At 45.7% G+C, this 20,831-nt stretch overlaps 1 protein-coding gene across 2 annotated transcripts in view; it reads right to left on the reverse strand.

Moving 5' to 3' along the window:
- NR3C2 (nuclear receptor subfamily 3 group C member 2) overlaps positions 1-8,257 on the reverse strand; it is a 182,721-nt gene extending 174,464 nt beyond the window's left edge. Inside the window, exon 1 of one of the 2 annotated variants that reach the window (XM_062493879.1) lies at positions 6,480-8,257. In XM_062493879.1, coding sequence (XP_062349863.1) covers positions 6,480-8,257 — 1,778 coding nt within the window. The remainder of the gene's footprint in view (positions 1-6,479) is intronic. The other variant, XM_062493880.1, reaches the window with a different exon arrangement.
- Between the last annotated feature and the right edge of the window lie 12,574 nt (positions 8,258-20,831).

Raw genomic sequence — 20,831 nt, forward strand, 5'->3', positions numbered from 1 at the left:
CAGCAAAGCCATGGTGGCTCCAGCAGGAGAGGGCTGTCAGAGGGGCCACCAGACGGTGACCTTCCGCTGCGGGTGACACAAGTAGGGCAGCGAGCAGTCAAATCATGCCATGGTCTATTTAGGGTGCATTCAGACGTGCCCAATAACACTGCGAGAACCTGGTCCATTGCACCCGATGGAAATACTGCTGCTTTTTTCTTCCCCTCCGCAGATCTCTCACTCAGAGGAGACTGCAACCAAAGTAATTCATATGCTGAGCACCAGGCACTGTGTAGCAACCAGCTGCATGTGAAAACTGATAAAAGTACTAAACTTAGATGGATTTAATACCTGTTTTTCACACACTCTTTTTAGTTTCCTCGCTGGACCATTTTTATCACTCTTAGACAGCCATATTTTAAGACACATTTGCCAGAGAACAAGTTACGGTTCTATATTCATCCTTAACTATGGTATTTTCTGACCTCTGAGATCTTAAATCTCAAATCACAGCCCTCCATTGTTCTCCAAGAAGTTTTGGTCAGAACAAGTCCATTATTAAGTCCATCTTCTACAACTCTGCTCAAAGACTCAATACATACAACCAAAAAAGAGAAAACGCCTTTTAAAACTACATACTGAAAATACCAGGGTTGGGATTATGGCTCATTATCTTTCAGCAGAAAGGTGCACTTGGGATATTTCACAGGCTCCATTCCCTTTCCATCCCTTCAGTTTGTTCTCTTGTCCATAATGCATCACCAAGTTCCACTGTCCTGTTGGGTCTTTAGAGCTTCAGAGTGAACTGGATCAGGATACCAGTCTGGCTCTCGCATACAACAAGCCCAATCAAAGGGCAAAACCAACATCAGAGCAGACAAAGCATGGCCCAACAGAGTATTTTCACCACTGCAAATAATACATTGTTCAGCTACAAGTGACACCCAACAGCAGCCATTGCTCCAGCCTGGGATCAGCAAAGCACCAATCTGGCAATCTGATTCAGCTGTGCAGAGCACTCCACAGCAGGTTGTAGCTCCATTAATGTTAGGTGCTGGTTGAGTAAGGCCAGGTTATTGAACCACAACTTAACAATTTACTCCCTCTGCAGACAACATGAGTACTGCATGGGCACTGAATGTGCTGCAGCAATCCCTGTGCATGCTTTCCTGCCTTGCTGCAACACACATCTCATAAAACACGACAGAACACAATGGACAGAGCATAATTTTTTATATAGTATATATCCTTTTCTGTCTTCCAGTCCTCATGAAAACTGACTGATCCACACTGCTGGAAAAGGTATAATGAAAATTTCTTCTGCTTGTTTAAATCTGTGCATTGAAGGTGACCCCCACCTTCCTGTTTTTCAGAAAACCATCAAAACAAGATTATCATAGTGAGATTCCATATCACCAAAAGTGATACAAAAACTAGACAAGAACTATTAGCTACTATCAGAATTAAACATGGCAAACTGATTTCCAACAGCCAAGTACTGCAAAGTTTAGTGGTATAAACCAGCAATTGAAATGTTTTGGAAATACACAACTTTATTTACCACTGCACAAAGAAACAACCAAGCCCTAGATCCCAGCACTCAGCTTAACAACAGAGCTCTTATTTCCCCAAATGGGGAAGATCAACCCATCTCTGGAACACAATTTTCCATTAATGTGGACTTCTCTGTGCCACAGCACAGGAGGCAATGGATATGTATAATTTTAAGGGGAAATAAGGCATTATTTGCATTCACATTCTAAGAGAAAATACTTTATACAGACTTCGAACTTCTCCATAAAGAGCAATACAAAAACCCAGCATCCTCACCAAAATAACAACAAAGAAAGCTGTAGAAAGTAAAAGGCTGTTCAATGCATACTGGTATGCCCTAGGGAACCTTTCAACCTCCTGGGCTGACATATTAATACAGACTTCTGATTTCTTTACAAGAAATAAAGAATATGCAGAGGTCTCAGTTGTGTCAAGACTATACCAAATGGTGCATTAAAAAAAAAAAAAAGACACAGAAATTATACAAGAACCTACAAAAACAAGTATACCTTCTCAAATTGAAATAAAGGAAAAATACAGATTTGAGGCTATGGTGCATGGTATTAGAGAATAATTTCCAAAAAAGGTTTGCACAGCAAATTTTTGGGAAAATAGGAATACGGTCCTGCCAAGCATGGAGAATATTTTAACAGCACAGTCCTCTTCTCATAAAGTCCGTCAGCAAACAGAGGTCAAGGCCATTCATAAATTCTAAAAATAATATTTACCAGACCTTTATCTTTCTGGCAGGTATAATTCTGATAAGTGACTATTCTAGATAATATTTAACATAAAAGTTTATTTACAAAAATACTTGCAATAGCCTGAAATCAGATTTTAACCAGAATCAATTCAAGCCAGTAAAGGCTACAGGTAAATCAAGATCACGTTGTTGGGTTGCTTTCTTCTTTTGGGTTGGGCAGGATGGGTCTTTTGGGGGCTTTTTTCAAGCAGGGTCCAAGAAATAAATACAGACACATGTGAATGGCTCAGGAACAGACAGGTATAAGTCAGCCCTGAAATATTATCCATGTCTGATCAAAAATTTCTTGAAACACGATTATAAATGAACATACGCAATTCATATCAAAAACCATTACATTTTCTGAATAGCAGCACATCAAACTTTGTGAATTCTTCCCACACTGGATTACGCCAGTGGAATTGCCAGGAAGAATCAACAGTAGGAGTATCAGCCCTCTGTTTCCACCACAAGCACTGAGAAAAGCAAGTACATGTGTGTACATACTTGAGTTAATAGGGAAATTAGAGGGGAAAGGCTCATTTGCAGAAGGAGCTTCAGGTAAGAGCTAATGCAGCAGAAAGGTCATCCTCCTCCATTTATACTGCTGTTCTAAGCAACCATGACTTTTTTTAGGCCATTTTGAAAATCACACAATTGGCACGATCATGGGGCTTAGGCTAACACCCCCATTCAGATGAGCACTGATCACCTTAAAGTGAAATCTTATCTGGATTCTTTGTGTAGGTTTTCATCAATGACATCACACAACTGCACATACCTTCTTTTTCAAACCCACTTAGTTATTATTTAGTTTAGAAACCAGTATTTCTTAGAAATGCCATTTGTGGAGGGAGGAATCTATACACACAGCCAGACAAGTATGATTCACCCTCTATTAAAAATTACAAATGTAAAATCTTTCAAAAACAAAGACATGCTCTGCATGCATATTAGCAGAAAAAATATTTTAAAAGGAATAAGGGAATTTGGTTTTGCTTAAGAGGCTCTCATTCCCCAAACACCACAAGCTGCAATGTTATAAAAAAGTTACTACCAACTAACTTGAAAAGAACCATAACTGTACATATCTAATGAAAGTAACTGAAGGAGAAAAAGAGAAATGTTCTAGTTGGCAGTGGGTGATTGGCACAGTCAACAAGGCAGCAAGGCATTTCAAATGCCTCAACTATGGTTATTATGCACTACCACCAAATCTAACTGATTCAAAAAAAAGGGACACTCTTAATGTGAAAAAAAAAATTACAGCGATATTCTAAACATTCATTATCAGTATGAAAAGTCAAAGTCATCTTCTTTTGGCCACCCACTCCTTTTCACCATGTAAGCCGCAAGTCTGAGGCAGTTCAGAAAGGCTATGACATCAGGATTCAGAAAATAATGCTGCTAAAACAAGACATATTCCATGCTGGTCATCTACTGGCTTTAGAGAACCATGTAGCCAAATTTTTCCCCTTCACCTTATTCTTTGTTTGTAGCCATTTATATTGCGAGTTAAGTACCCCTGAAAAAAAAAAAGACCAAGACTTAGAATACCAGAAACTTTAAAATATTGCTGACTTCAAAGGCTTAATCTCATGCTGTAGAAGTCCACAAAATGTGTGATGCCTGATATGATTGAGACATCAGGAAAAAAACCTGACTGGAAATAGCAAGGATCTGGTTTACATGTAGAGGACAGAAGTGTGATGCTGCTGTTCTTCTGAATGAAGAAGTCTTTTGCAATCCCCATACCACACAGATATGAGGAAGCTGGAATCAACCTTGGGATGTTGGGTCTGGCATGGTCTTAAGCTATGTGTGCTATATTACAGTACCTCAGAGGAACAACTAATTTCAGCATGATTTCCTCCGTTCTAGCTGCAAGACAGCACAGAAACAAAGAGAAAAATAAAGATCGGTCTGAGGTTCAACAGCAAGGCTAGTGTGACATCTTATGTGAAGTCTTTATGACCTGTCTCACCAGCAGACAAATATCTCAGCAGGCACCTCTTCACTCAAATCTGTGCTGCTAAAATCATCTCTACACAAATCTACCTTGAAAATTTTAAGGGCTTTGCACAGGTCCCTGGCTGCACTGTTGGCATAGAGCCATCACCAGCCAGATTAAGAGCAACATTTAGTTAAATAATGGGGTTGAGTTCTGAGATTAGAAATGATGGCATGTCCTAATCTGGAGTACAGATCAGGATGCCTGGAGTGTTGCAACCCTGCAGATCTCCATCACCTGAACAGAATTCCACACGTAACAGCTCTGAGAACTGAACATTCCAGGATTTCAATCCTGCAAAGTGGCAGCTACACTCACCTGCACATCCTACAGAGATTCCAGTTTAGAGAAAAAAAAAAAAGAGGAAAGTGCACCCAGCCAATGTTATCATCAAATCTGATTACTTTTACTGATCTAGAGCTGCCATGGACTAATGTTAGATCAGAAGACTCCTTTAAAAGCCTTATGAGAAACTGTCACTCCAAACACAGCTATTGATGGCAACCATGCTCCTTCCCACATTATTTCCTTGTTTATTGTGCCTGCAATGGATGACAGCCTTGACTCAGTGCAAGCATTCAGTCACACAAGAGCTCTCACAGCTGGCAGGAGCTACCTGTCCAAGCAACAGTGCTCAACCACAAAGGCAGTAAAATATTGGGTCTTTGTATTCAGGCACTCCATCAGTCCTCTGGTGAACTTTTCTCACTATATAAATGATGCAATTTATGAAAATTTCATCAGATAAAATAACTAGAACCCAATGAGTCCGTCTTCCTTAATCCAAGAAAGCACATTTAAGACAAGACTGGATGATAACAAATATCCAGCTACATGCAAAGTTCAGCATGATGACAGGTTACAGCACTTTCAAGTTGAGTATATTAAGAAGTGCATTTCTTTTCGAGACCATATTGGAACCGGCCAAAGAAAAAGTGAAGTATGGCCTACAAAATGATAGAGATTGTAGCCATGCTGGACAGAACTCAGAATAAAATGAAAACAGGTAAAGTCTTTTTTTTTTTCTCCTTATAGGTAGACAGGCTGATTTCCCTCCTGAAAAGCACCATTATTTTAGATATTATGTTTTTCACTGCAATGCTATTTTCAGAAATCTGTAGTATCATACAAATATGGAAAACACCACGCATCCTCCTCACCCCACTCCAAGAATAAGGCAGATGCTTCATTCACCGAGGGCAGCTGCGTAGCTCGTGATGAGCAAAAAAAAAAAAAAAACACTTGAGAAAGGTAAATGCCAATCTGCTGCTGGCTATTTGAGCTTTGGCACAAGCCTTTGGTGAGCCTGCTGGGTACGTGGGTATGCTACGCAACCATTTGAACTCACTCATGCTGTCAAAGGCACTTCAGAACTTGTACTACTGACTCTGAAACTAGATGGTTTAGGAAGATAGGCATCCCTCACGAGATTCAAGGACACCTGCCTGAAGAAGGACATGCTGCCACAGATCAGCCAAGAAACCCAAATTCAGATGACACTTGCTCATTTCTCTTCCACCAAAAGTGAGGAGATCAGCTTATCCATTTCTCCCTTTCAAATGCATCAAGTTTTAACAGCCCTCCTCCTTCTGGAGGCATTTTTCTATATATATAAACCAAATGTTCCTACAGTTAAAATACAGAAATAATATGTTGCCACAGGCTTGCAACGTTTAGTTAAAAAACTAAAAAAACTTAACCAGTTAAAGTCTAGTGCAAACCTAGAACCATGCTTCTTCACAAAAACAGATTCCTGACATTATCATTTTCTTATCCTCATCTCAACATTTCATCTGAGGTACCACACATTCAAGCACTAGCTAAGAAGAATAGCCATTATAGGACGCAAGAGAGCAATTTTACTAAGCTCTCGTTATGGGAAAAACAACTTTTGTAGTAGTAAGAGCTCATAAACATACTAAAGTTACACCTTCAAACCAAATAACAACAAAATATAGTATGTTCTTCTTAAATATTAAAGCCAGCACTTTGTTTTTATTAAAGGCAGAGTAAAATACAGCAAGATAGCAACAAATATAATAAAAACTATAAAAACTGAAATTCAAATGAAGAATTATGCATCAGACTGAGAAATACCACCCTGCTCCTCATTTTAATTCATGCCTTCTTTGTTTATTGCAGGGGAAGGAAAAAAAAAACAAAACCAAAAAAAGTAGTAATTTGCCAGCTCACCTGGATACATTTTCTGGAATGTACTCTAGAACTGGATACCCATCACTTCTTCTGGATGCCAACTCTGAATGCGACTTCCAGGTCTCCACGAGCGTGCTGACAGCAGGGAAGGAGCTCAAGTGCTGAAATGTCTGCTCTCGAGCAACCGGCCGCGACAAGGATATTGTGCCCTGGGCACCGATCCTGTAGTGAAATGACTGTCCACCTGAATTTACACCCACAATGGCAGAGGATGGTATACTGTTTTCTTGGTAATAGCTGCCATCATCAGGCTCCTGCTTAATCCCCACACGTAGGCCTGGATTTGGAAAACCGTTACCTTCACAATTTCCATCAAATGAAGAAACAGGTGGTCCTAAAATCCCAGAAAGAGAGTAATAGTCTTTGTCATCCATAAAAGAAAAATACGAGCCATCTGTAAATGGGAAAGGATTCACTGTTTGATTCCCTTTAAAGGAGGCACCAGAACAAGGATGTTTGGCCGACTCTTGCTTCACTGGTACTGAAAAGGGGGAATCGGAGTTTATTTTGCTGCTGCTGTCGCCGATGCAGGCGCTGCCGAAGGACCCGTCTGGCTCGGGCTTTATGAACTGAACAAGGTTCATCTGGCTGTTGTTGGAGATGGCGTTCTCCATTTCCTCCATCTTAGGAAATGTGAGTTCTTGAGCACCCTTGTCTTTTGTTTCTGGACTAGGAACGGTATCTTGGCTTCTGCTAGGCCCCACTGGCGTGCCAGAAGGCGGGAACCCTATGGAGTTGTTTACGGGGCTACAGATGGATGATCCCACAGTGCTAACCGCTGGACTGGAACGCGTGGACCTATTATTGGCATTGGAAGGGCTGGCAATGGAGCTCCTGGAGTTCAGGTGCGCAGGACTGGACACAGAAGACCGCATAGTGATATTGTTGGGACTGGAGACGGGAGATTTCACGCTGCAGTGGCTGGGAGGACTGGAAATCGGCGACTTCATGCTACTGATAGGGCTGGAAAGCGGAGAGCCGACGTTGCTGATGTGCGCGGGGCTGTGCAGCATGGAGCCCCGGCTCTCAACGTTCGGCGAGCGCGACAGAGGGGTGCCCTGCCCGATGGGGCTGTGCATGGCAAAGTTCCCAAAGCTAGCAGTAGTTGAAGACACGGAGTTAACTCCCGCAGGACTACACACTGAGGAGGCCATGTTCTGAGGGCTGCAGCCTGAGGGGCTTTTCTCTTGACACATGATAGGGCTTTTGACAATGGTGTGCATGGCACCGCCGTTCACAGCGCTCCCCGAGTCCGACATCAAAGACCTCAAGGGCCTGCTGGTGCTGTGGAGGGGAGAGGAGCAATGGCCATTCTCCTTGTAGAGCTTCACCAGCTGCTCCACGTTCTGGTAGATCTTTCCTGGGCTCCCCTGGTTCTGCTGATCGTAGTGGTAATCTGCGTCTCGTATCGAATCCATATATAAACCCATGGATTCGGCCACGGTTGCCGACAGCTCCTTGGACTCCGTTTCGGTTTTGATGTCAGAGGGCAGAAGACCAGGCTGGCTGTTGTCTTGCTGCAGGCAGGAGAGTAGCTCTGGTTTTTCTTTGCTGTTTCCTTGAGCACTGCTGTTTGCGAAAGTGCCGGCGGCGCAGCTTACGTTTACAATCTCCATGTAGTTACTGTCATCAGTCTGCTCTCCAGCACCTATGGAAGAATACTCCACAGACTGAGAAACTTGACCCCACCGTCTCTCCATATCTAAGCCTTCTGGGTAGCTGTGGTATCCTTTTGTCTCCATAACTAGCAAAGACATATATAAAGAAGTAAAATTAATGACAGGATAGTGCGACTTCCGAAGGAAATTTCCTAATTTCCTAAGGAAACAAGGCGTATCCACTTTCTCTGTCTATCCTCCTCTCTCTCTCTGCCTGCCAGTCCCATTTCCCTGCCCCATCCATCATCTCTCAACCATTTGTCCAATTTCAATCAAACCAAGGGAAAAGGTCTCATGGATATGACAGCCCTATGGGTTCAGGGAGAAAACAGCTCAGTAGTTAGGAAACACCCAAATTATTGCTCCCAGCTCTGCCCCAAAAGGAACGGCTTGGCAATGCCAGCACAACCAGCCACCCTCACTGGCCACAGCCCCATGGTCAGTGCCAGCTGCACCAGGGGCTGTCCCTCACCTACAAAATGGGAAGGGGGAGTAAGGAAGGAAGGCATCCAGAGAGGTCCTGGAAGGATGCAGAAAGGACATGCTGGTGGCAGGCAGGATGCAAACCCTGTGGAAATTGCTCATTACAGCTCTGCTCCTCCAAGAGCCTTCCACTGCCATATTACAGGGACAACAAAGCAAGGGAGACTGCTGTTTTAGGGGGGTTCTCTTCATCATCCTCACCATCCAGCATAACACAGGATGCTTTAGGAGGAACCAGTGGTTCTGAGGGGCTAGGAGCTGACTCGCCCCTTCCCAGCTACACAAACTTCTTATACAACCTCCCAAGGAGACATGAAAGTGTGGGAAGAGAAGTAGGAGAGAAGATCAGTGGGAAACATTTCTGTCACAGAGGAAGGGGATCAGACTAGGTGGGAATGCATGGCTATTAAACAGATACCAAACTCTGCCAATTCGGCAAACCTCCATGGCAGCCAGTAAGAGGAAAACAAAAGGAAAAGTAAACCTTGTTCTAAAATGGAACCTAAGAAAACCCCTGCCATCCCACATGCCGTTTTCTCGAGGTTAAGGAGCAAAATGCATGACCTAGTCTCCAGTAATCTGAAAACCACATATAAGTAACAGCAATTTTTAATTTTTTAAGGATTTGGCTCATAGTATCATTAGAACTGCAGAAACTCAAGTGCCAACAGTTACAGTATCAGCTCTATGCAAATATTTTTTCCTTTCAGAACGTACTCATTTTACAATATTTAATTTAGTGTTCAACTCCTTAACACTACTTAACTACACTCTTTTGAGATAAATTATAAAAACAAAACAAAAAACCTTAAATTGAATTACCTGAATACTTATTTGCCCTTACTTAGTAGGAACTATAGCCCAATGCCTACATTTCCCTCAAGCACAAATTTTATTAGAACCTAGAATTATGTGTCTCACATCATCATGTATATTAAATCACATTCCTTTAGCCTAAAATTTTCAGACAGAAGTGCCTAATTCCACATAAAGTCACTCCCAGATAATCACCTACCCCTGATTTAAATGCTGAGCAAGCCTAATTCCCAGCAAAATCAATTGCAGCTGTGAGTGACCCGCATTTCTGAAAAACCAGGAAACTTAGTTAAGGCTGAAAAGTTAAAATTAACTCTCAGAAACACCAGCAGAACCACCGCACACCCGGAAATCTCTGTTACAGGCCTAACGTCACACCAGGGTTTAAGCTTTGCAGCGATTTCTCCTACAGCAGTAAAATTCAAGCTTCATATATAATCAATAGGCGAGCATACACTAAAACTTCAGTGAATAAAAATCTGGGTCACACAAAGGAAAAGAAATTGGAAAATACCCTTGCAAAGGCTGGTAAATATAGCCGAGAGGATAAAAAAGCAGCAGAGATTATTTGTGGCCTGATACAAGTCCAGTTTAAAATGACAGATATAAATCAGGGAGAATGCAGCAACAAACGGATTCTTTGGGAATGCTTGTTTCTGTCACCTCCAAGTGCCTCAGTGGATACCAGGACCAAATTACTCGTCTCAGGGGTTACTGGTAGCATTAGGGTTTGGTTTTGTTCTTTTAGACAGAACTTATTACAGCCTGACTAGCATGTCTATCCACAGAATCCACACTTCACCTACTGCACACACATGCCTTTTTACTAACTTTCACCAAACAAATCTGACTGCAGGCTAAAACATCCACGGACAGTCACAACTAAAGCTCAGCAGTGTTATGTATCGGAACCAAGATCATCTCTATCTGACATTTTACAAAGCAAGAGACATCGTGGGCACAGCAGCTTATCCAGACTCCCTCTCAGAACAACTACAGATACACTGCGAGCTGTGTATTTCACCCCAAATATATCAACAAACACAGCCCTCCGCAGCACAAATCTCGGATCAATCAGGCATGAAACCTGTCTCGCAGCAACAGCCAAATAAAAAATTAAATGGTACCTGGTATCCCTGCAACCAAAAGGTCACCTAGATACTGGAAAATCTAAAGTAAGCCCAGTTTCACCAAAAATAAATAAATAAATAAATAAACTGGTGGCTCAAGCGACCACCCACTTCTTAATTCTACGTGTTTGTAAATGAAATTTCCTTTAAGTTTCACTGCCTGCCAGCCACCTCGCTGACACAAGACTGCCCAGCGCACCTGAGTTCCATGGCTGGGCTGGGGTTTTCCCCCCTTTTCTCCAGGGTACCGGAGCGGCGCTGCCGCGGCACGGCCGCCCACGGACCCGAGCGGAGCCGGGCGCGGGTGCCCCCGTCCCCAGCGCTAACACCCACGCTGCCAGCTCCGATTTCCCTCTTTACCCGGCGCTGCGAGGAGCATCACCCAGCTCCCAGCTCCCCGCTTTGCCCCCCCTGCCAGTCTGCTTCCCCGCAGGTGCACTCCGGGTTATCACGCGTGGGGGAGCCCAGCAGTGCCCGGAAGCTCGCGTCTTCCCTTCCCTCCCTCCCAGGAGTGCGCGGGGGAGGCAGGGGGGATCCGACAGCCCAAACCCGCTTTCGGCCGAGCCCACCCCCCGAGCGATGCAGAAAAGCGCTTTTCCCCGTGCAAACGCCGCTCCCCGCCCTTCACGGCGAGGAGGGTCCGGGCTCCGCTCCGAGGCCCCCCCCCCCGCCCACCATACCCCGCCAGCCGCACCTCCCGCCGCGCTCCGCGGAGCGGTGCCCCCCGGCCCGGCCCCGGTACCTGTTGCGGCGGGGCGCGTCCCCGAGCCCCCGCGGCGCGGAGCGGAGCGCAGGGCGGGCGGCGCGGCTCCCCCGCCTCTCTCGCCTGCCCGCCCGCCCGGCCGAGGCGCGCTGCGCCGCCCGGTGACACGGAGCGGCACCCGGGAGGGGACGGGAAAAGGTGCCAAGTCCTTTAAAAACATGTCACATGCCCACATAAAGTTCAAGTTTACGTCCCGCCCGCCGCCCGCCACGATTGGCGGGCGCGGCGCGGAGCGCGGCGCGGCCGGGGCCAGGCGGGCGCGCCATTGGCTGCGCGGCGCCGTCACTCACCCGCCGGGCGACATGACTGATACAAAGTTGCTGCGACACAGCCTGGGAAACGCATCTCCTTAAAGCCGCAGGGACCGCGCGGCCCCCGCGCTCCGCCCGCCGGGCCCCCGCACGCCGTCCCGGGCACCCCCGGGCCCCCCGCGCAGAGGGGAGGTGCGCGGGGCGCGGCCGCCCCCGCCCGGTGCCCGCGCCGCGCCGGCGGCAGGGCCGGGCATCGCCTCTCCGCCGGCCCGGGGTTTCCGCCTGTCAGCGGCGCGTGAATGCGCACCGTGCCGATGCAGCGGTGATTTCACCAGGGAAATTTTTTAAAATAATAATAGTTAGGTGGAGGGGGAAAAGAAAGAAGAAAAATGTAGGAAATTTAAAAAAAAAAAAAAAAAAGAAAAAGAAAGAGCGGAGGAGCGACGGCGGCGGAGCGCAGGAGGGTTCAAGGACTCGTCCTCCGCTCCCCGCCGGGCTGGCTCCGCTCCGCGGCAGCCGCGCATCCCGCCGGGCGCCCCGCCCGCTGCCTCCCCCCAGCCACAGGAGCCCCCGGAACGACCCCTGGCCCCGGGGGTTGCTGCCACCTCCCACTCCCCAGTATCCCCCTGTGTCCCGGCTGCAGGAATACCCTTTTCCCAGACAAGCCTGAAGAAAAAAAATTAAAAAAAAAAAAAAAAAAAAAAAAAAAGAAGGAAGGAGAAAAAGCCGCCGAGCAAACTTTCAGGCGATGCGCTCCCAACTCGCTCCCTAAATACCGCCCCCAGCCCCCGGTCAGCGGCCCCTGAGAGCCCCGCTCCCGTCCCCCAGGTGCGCCCACGGCCCGGTGGGGACAGCTCCGCGGCCCCGCAGGGCGACAGCGGTGCCCCCGGGAGCGGGGCGGGGGGCTGAGCCCGCCGGGCAGCGGCAGCGCCGGGCACCGCGCACCTTCTCCCGCAATCGCCCGTGCGCGCCCGCAGGGACCCCGCGTGTGCCGCCGCGGGTTCGTTTTCCAGAGTCACGGCGAAAGAGGCGACATCCCCAGGATTTGGGGTGTCACGTGCCCCTCTCGTTTTCCTATTCTGCCAGATATCGACCCACACTCACGGGCCGAGGCGGCAGCTCCCAGCGCCCGCGGCGCGACCCGCGGAGGAGCAGCCGCCACCGCCGCCGCGCTTCCCCGCGGGCGCTGGCGAGCAATGGACGTGTCCTTCCCGCGAAGTTTTCACGGATGGGGACGGGACTAGCCGTGACCTGGATACGCCGGCCGGTGTGCCGGACACCCGCCCCGCTGCCCCCCGCGCCCCTGCTCGCCCCGCGCAAGGCTCCGCGCTGCACTCACTCACCTCCCCTACGACATGGTGGCGCGGCGGGGGGAGCAGGCGCGGCCCCCGGCTACTGGCAGCGAACCATCCGGGAGCCCGCACCGCCACCCAGGGTAAAAAAAAAAAAAAAAAAAAAAAAAAAAAAAAATAGAAAGTACGCGGAGGAAGCACCGGGAGCGCGGCCGGGCGGCGGGAGGCAGCTGCGGCGGCGGGGCGCCCGCGGCTCGGCTCGTCTCGGCTCGGCGGACAGCTCCCACCATGGACGCCTAGGTGGGTGGGTGTTCCCGCGGGTCACACCCTCGCCCGCCGGCGGAGGGGAACGGGGGGTGGATCCAGCACCGGTGGGGGAGGAAGGGGGATTTTTGGGGGCTGGAGGGGAAGAGAAGTGGGGGCGTAGAGGGAGGGAGAGAGACACCCTCCAAAAAAAAAAATCAAAAAACAATCCCGGAAAAAAAAAAATTAAACTTATGTCATTCCAGGTAAAACTCCCATCTGCGCCACCAAGGAAGAGGAGGGAGGAGAGTGGCGAGGGTGTAAACTTTTTCCTCCCCCCCGCCCCCTCTGGTGCCGCCCGGCCCCTCGCAGCGCCCGGCGGCCGCGGCGCCCCCGCCGCCCCCTCCCGCGCCGCCCGCCCCGGCGGCTCCCGGCGGCTCCCGGCGGCTCCCGGCGCCGCGGGGTTTCTCACGCACGGAGCCCGCCGCCGCCGCCGCCGCGGTTCCTGGTTCGCGGAGCCGCCGGAGGAAGGGAAGGAGGGCGGGCGGCGGGGGAGGAGGAGTGTCTCCCCGTGCCCTTCCCCAGGCGGAGCGTCTCTCCCGGCCCTGGCGGCGGCGGAACACCCCTCCCTCCCTCCCTCCCTCCCCGCTCCGACCGCCCCGCTCCGACCGCCCCGCTCGGCCCCCGGGCGGGCTGCGGGGAGCGGAGCGCCCATGGACGGGATTGCGGGAGGAGGTTTCGCCCCCCCGGCCCCCTCCTCCGCTGGGCCTGCGCCTTCCATTCCCCCCGTCCCCGGTGCTGCCAGGCGGGGGGAGCCGGTCCCCGCTGCCCCCCGGCGTGCCCCTGTGTCCCGGGATACGGGCAAGGAGCGGGAGCATCCGCGCCGCACTCGCGGGGCTGCAGTGGGGCAAACCCGATTCCAGATATCAACGGAAAAATCGGTGCTAACAGCGATGCTGGTTTTAAGATAATGCTTCGCTTGTGGCTACGGTCTTTTAGAACTGACTATATGTGAGTTCAGGGCATTAAATATCTCTTCATTTAAACATCTTAAGGAAAAGAAATTAAGGCATTGGAGGAAGGAAAAAGTTGGCCCTATTTTAATAGCCTCGATGCAAGTCTCTAAACATGGGAAAGGGCTGCTCTCTGGGAATTTTACCTGAGCTGAAGTCTGTAGGATCGGGGCCTTGGAAAAGGCGATATTTTATCAGCTGTTGTTTGCATCCGCCGAAGTTTGTGAGTAACTCGATAAATGTTAAACAGGGAAGCAGAAAGTGCTGGTGAGGCCAGACTCTGAGATAACGGCACATTCAATAGCTTAATTTCACAATTAGTTTACTGTATTATTGGAAGCAAATCATATTTCACTGTGCCTACACTAGTGCTCTATTTTTAGCCATAATCTAGCTAAAAAGGAGGAACCTACTGAGATGTATTATAACATCAAATGTGAACAATTCTGTTCTCTTTTTACTCGTTCATGTTATGCATCTGGTTTGGAATACAGCTCATTTATTTATTGAACAGAATTACCACGGTTGGGCTGGAGGCTGCAATTCCGAGGCAGAGGAAAGTTCCATGCAACTCTGCAAGGAACCCGGCAAGTCACAGCCATGCAAAAAGCATCCAAGCACACTGTCTGCTCTCCCAATAACTGGCATAGCCAGAACAACTATTTTTTATTAATTTAGAATTACAGTGTGTCTGGCTCTTTGGTTGCACTATTTTTCTTTTGATTTTCTTGATTTTTTTTTCAAGGCGAAGTTGTAAATGAAAAAAGCATTTGAAATTAATAGTATGCCTCAGTCTTTGCGTTGCATCACCTCTTAAATTATATTTTTAAGAACAAAAAGGAGATAGAAAATAAAACTGAGGGAATATACCAGTCTACTACCTTAGTACTAAACATTTGATCCCCTCCCTTTCCCCTGTGATACAGAGAGAGATGGCTGCTGGAAGAAGAAATCACCTTTCACAGTACATGCAAGATGCTCACAGATTTTCCACAAATTCAGTAGAAATCTCATTTGTTTTCTGCCTGTGGTTCACAGGAGCACTTAGCTTTTTAGTGGTTGACACTATATCTATTTTTAGCAGCATTTTAACAGCTGTCACTAACAAATACGATCCCATCTTGAACGAGGAGGGGAGTTTATCTGTTTTATTTTAAAAAAATCAGACTACGTAATTGTCAGATTATAAAATGCAATTTGGATCTTTATCTGTGAAGAGTAAAGGCTATCTTTTCTCATTATGCCAATTCCATGGAGGGGGGGAAGGGGGACGCGTAGTGGGCTTGATAAAGTAACGGAAGGGCTTTGCAAGGTCTGGAAATAATGTTATTCAAAAGCATACCAATGTATATATATATATATATAGCACATTTCAGATTTGGTTAAAAGTGGTCCTGTTCTGCTGCCTTTTGCAGCTGTGTTGCGATGGGGGAAGCCGCAAAGAGTCGAGTCATAGTTTTCCAAGTAGGTCAAGAGGAGCAGCGCGGACACCTCCAATGAGCGATTCTCTTCCCTCGTATTAGATTTTGTATGAGGTTAACTCATGTCAGGAACATGACACTGAAAGCAGCAGACAGACAAGTGTTAATGCACTCTTGCAGCAGATGTCATCTCTGTTCCTAAAGACAAATTTGCTATGGATAATACATTACAAAACAAGATAACGCTGGAACTCGGCAAGCGTCAAATTGTACCTCCTCCTGTGCTTGGAAATGTGAGTGAATTGGTATTAGGGGCTGCAGGAGCACAGTGTAGTGTAAAAGCAGCCTACTGTACTGTCTTACTTAGAGGTCATGTGCCCTATTTTGAGAACTGAACCAAAGCGGATGAAGTTTTGAGTCGGTTCCAACTAAGGCAGCTGGGCATTTCCCACTTCTCTCCAGCTCCAGCCCAGGAATGCAGGCAATCACATGGTCACAAATATTATTCTTTTACCCGATATTGCTCACTGTAGATTTAATTTTTGTGCCATTTGGCTCATATGGGTTTGATTAGTTGAGATTTGCAGCTGGTCAGAAGTAGTTGCATTTTGGGAAGACACTGGAAAAACATTGGGGGTGACAGGTGAGAGTTTACTTTCCCTGACCAACAGGCATGAATCTTCCAAGAAGGGAGTCCACTGTCTTCTCTGACTTGCCAGTTAATTGTGTTAAAGTTAATTTCTCAAGCCACGATTAAAGCCTCTAGAATTCTTTACAAGACTAAATGTAAGTAAGCATGTTTTCTATATGGTATGTTTATGTTCTGTCTGAGATATCAATATTTTATCTATTTAGTCTAATTTTGAACAATTTTGTTTTCTAATTATAGATAAATCCTTTAGCTGAGCAATAGAACATGTTCCCTTTTAACCTGTATTCTTTCTTTTCTACCTTTTTTCCCTTTTTTTAATGTTCTTAATGGCCCTGTTGTAACTGTGGTTGAACCACATCTAAGTATAGTACAAGTGCATTTCTAATGCACATTGGCATTAGCAACCACTTGCTTGTGCAAAGGGCCAAGACATGCATTTAAAAACACCTATTTCCAATACATTTCAAATCACAGTTTTTATCGACTATTAGCACCAATAGTTTCATCTGCTTCAAAATAAAAACATCCCACAGGGAGTTGCTTGCTGTGGATAATAGGTCTTGTAGACAGGGGCAGGACAAACAAAGCATAAAGACTAACACATGGGCAGTATTTTGTATTTTCTGGAGCTTTAATATTGCCACATATGTTTACATCGTTTATAGTCAGCTTCTCTCTTGCTCCTGCACTATTTCTTGTAAGAAAATGCAATTTGTAAAAAAATTGCCATTGCCACAGAATGCAGCCTTATCTCGACATTAACGAATTCCCAAGCAATAAAAGGTAGTGGCAGCTAATTGTATCTTAATATTTATCTACTACCTACTGGCATTTTTACAGTATCAAATGGTAACTCAGGCAGTAATCTGATAAAAATTTTGTAGTAACCATAATAGTACTGCACCTGTGCCAAAAACCCAGACACAGTGTTTAACAGCAGTAAAAAGAGCAAATAGCACCCTCCAGCACTTAATAAACATATCAAATGCAAATTGGAAGAAATTATTTAATCACTCTATAGGCTAGTTAATTTTGATGATTATTCACAGTTCTAGTAGCAATACTTAAAGTGTGGAATAAGTTAGTACCAAAATTGTCATGACACCAAGGTCATAAGCAGAATTTGAAACTTGCTGCATAGAGGAAATTATCTTCCTGATTGAATGAAGGTGCAGCTTTAAAGCTCCTACAGCAAAAGGAAAATTCCTATGTAATTTTCCAGATTCTTCTCTAATCCTGAAATTGCCTGCTCTCAGATATTATGCAATGAGAGATGGTTCGATATTAACCTTCATGATCAAATTCATATTGAGATTCAAAAAAGCTTTGTTTTCTAAATTTTCTTTAAAATCTGTATTTCCTGGAGAAGAGAGATTTCGGCTGGACTCTCCCCAAAGCATATGAAGTGAAAAAGAGACTAACAAGAGCAATGCTGTGAAGGTAAGAGAGTGAGAAAGAAACATGTGCAAGATAGAAAAGGAAAAAAATATCTCTGGTGGATCTTTTGGATTTTGGTGGAAGTTGCACCACTTTCCTAAACAGATGTGTTTTGTTGATTTTGTTCATATGTTAAACTCTCGCTTCCTTTGTAGGCTATGATCCAGCTCAAGGAGCTCATTCAGTGTGTCCCCTGGGCTCACACTGGGGAGTTGATCTTGCACAACATGGAGAGATGGTCCTTGTCAGATGCACGTTGATTTACACGGGTTTGGTTAGAAAAGGAACATATTTGTCACAAGGAACCATAAGTCAGTGTTCTGAGAACGTGTCCTGGCTTTGGAGATCAAGGGCACACCAGAATTTATCTGGCCTAGACTAAATATCTGGTGATGAAAAGTCATGCATTCCAGCATTTTCCCACTGGACTCACCAGGACTTGGCTCACAAGCGAGGAATGACAGAAATTTTGTCACATTGGATTGATTTGTCCCTAGTGATTCACAGGTGAGAGTAGGTATCCTCCCCAACCCCATTGCCTGGCTCTGGGTCATTTTCTCCTGGTTTAAACCAACTCAGCCTGGTTTCCACAAAGGGTGCTCTCTCTGTCAGTGCTTGTGCAATCCTGGCACCTGCAGCATCCAAGTACCACACAGACACAGTTCTTCTGAATTCTAGAAAGAAGAGGAGCATTATCAGCGTTTTATAGGCAGGGAGTGGAGGAACAAAGAGATTGCAGGGTTTATCTCAGGTCACTAAGAAGGTTACAAAGTACAAAGCTCGTTACTTCCCAAATCACAGATCACTGCCTCCATTGCAGGACCAGGGTTCCTTTTCGGTCGTGGCCTTCCCAGGAATGCTGCCTGAGCATGAGTGACGTAGAGTTGAAGCACTTTTGGTTGTTGCCTGGGAAGGAAAATGCGCCATGATCTGTTTGAATGGATTCATTATTGGAATGAATTTTAGAAACCCCATGTTGTTGGGGCTTTTGCAGTATGGATTAGGAGCAGCCACTGAAGATTGACATTACCTTCCCTTCCTGCTTGAACCTGGTCAAAAGAGTCACATTCCATGAATGCAAGAATTTCTGGCCTGAATTCTTGTACATGCACATTTGCATTTTGGCTTCTGTGCATGCTGTTAATGCACTCACCACTTTGAATTCTGCTTTTCACAAGTAATTCTGAAAAAAAATCATTCCTTCATATATGCACATAAAGCAAGCACATTAGAGGCCAAATGAAAGTAATTTCTTCAGTTTTTTCTTTATTTATTCATTTTTCATTCCATTCTCAGCCCTGGCTAGACACTCATGAAATGATGTAGAAATGATGTACCCCTATCAAGATTTCTAAAAGAAGATCAGCCAGGATTCAAAGCAAATCTTGTTTAAGAGTCAAAGTTGTTCCAGGGCAGGACTCATAGAGGCTTTTTAGCAAACAAGAATTTCTCCTGGCATGGTTCATTTATGTCCTCTGTCCATAACTTAAAATTGAAAACATGAGCCTATCAGAAATCTTTTGTGTTCAACAGCTGCATGGAAGACATGACTACTTCCAAGTGTAAGAGCAGGTACTGATCCTTTTAATCTGGTTACTTAGTCCTGCTCTAGGCAGAAGACACCTGTCACTGTGGTGCTAGTGTTGCAGGACTTTTCAAGTCCTAACCATTACTCTTTCCTGTAAAAAGAATGAAAAAGGCTCCTAAGAGGAGACACAGAACAGTTAAAGAGCTAGAGGTGCTAAGCTGTATTTGCATTATTTATGCTACTTTTATATAACCATAACAATAATGATTGTAACATGATTTACACTGTCAGGAGAGAAAGAATTAGACCTTCCTTTAGTGGGAATCATTAAAAAAATGAATGCATAAAGTAGGCAGTACACTCTTCCTGCACATTTTTATTTCAGAGCTTGTACTGAAGGGTGTCTAAGCAAGTGCTTCCTTGTAAATCCATTGCGGAGAGCAAATGAATCCCAGGGACTGTCGCTCCTTGTTGATCATCAGTGGGTGTAGATGCAGTAGATGTAAAGGTCTATGACTCACTGAGCTAGCTAAGGTGAAACCAGATGAGGAGATAATTGCACCATTATAAAAAGAATTATCATAGTTTGATTACAGGGAAAAAAAAAATCTTCTAATGGTGCCGTAACTCTTGGGAACTAAAATATGAGATGGGACCGAAAGTGAGGAGTTCATGTCAAAGAATAGTAAAATGTCCCTTTTAATTGATCCATTTTAATCAGACATGCCAAAAAGATGATTTCAAGGATTGAAGGTATAATTGGTCAAAACAGCCTGTGGTAGTTCCCCATGCTAGTTCTGATTATAATAAAAAAGAAGACTAATCAAAGAGACAAATTGACAAGGGCAAGAAATTTATGAATCCAGAGATTACTGGAATACTTCATGAAAGAGGTGATGCAACCTCCTGCCTAATGCATGAAAATAGCTACTGAGTTTAAAAATTCCTCATCTAGTTTGATGATCTGTAAATTCAAGAGTGAAAAGGAAGGGTTGCAGGTAATCCAGACCCGAAATGAGAAATTCTAATACTTATGGCAATATGAAGAATGCATTTCCTTTTGACAGACAGTGAAGGGTTATTTGGTGTCACAAAGTCCAGAAAGCATATATATAAAATGCATAAAGTATTTGGGCAATAAAGAACAAAAAGGAAGTGTGGTGTAAATTAATGGGCATCTGTGACCTTTACAGAGTACATGAAACACTTGTCAGGATGGTTTTCATACCAGTAATCAAGTTATAAGCTGACTACGATTTAAGCTGCAAAAGTGGAATGAAGAAGGCAATAAACATTTGAAGCACACTAACAAAAGCCTGTCATTTTCTCTTTCCATTTGTGTGTGTATGGAGGTTTTAGCAGTGGTATGTACGAAGGTAAGTACCAATACTTGGGGAAAGTACCAAGATTTGAAGCATCCCTTTGATAATTTCCTTCTATCTCTGTCCGAGTCTGCAGCTTCAGGGGTGCAGATTGGCAGGAAGAAACTGGAAGCAGTTTTTCAGTATCACCTTAGGGGTTATTACAGAGGGGCAACATTCACAACTCTTATCCCAAAAGTTCATTTCCGTGAAGGTGGTTCAGAATTGGCAAAGACATATCAGTTCTCAGGTGGGAGATAACTTTATATGGTTCACGTGATGT

This window comes from Cinclus cinclus, chromosome 5 (genome assembly GCF_963662255.1).
Source record: "Cinclus cinclus chromosome 5, bCinCin1.1, whole genome shotgun sequence".
NCBI classification, from domain to species: Eukaryota; Metazoa; Chordata; class Aves; order Passeriformes; family Cinclidae; genus Cinclus; species Cinclus cinclus.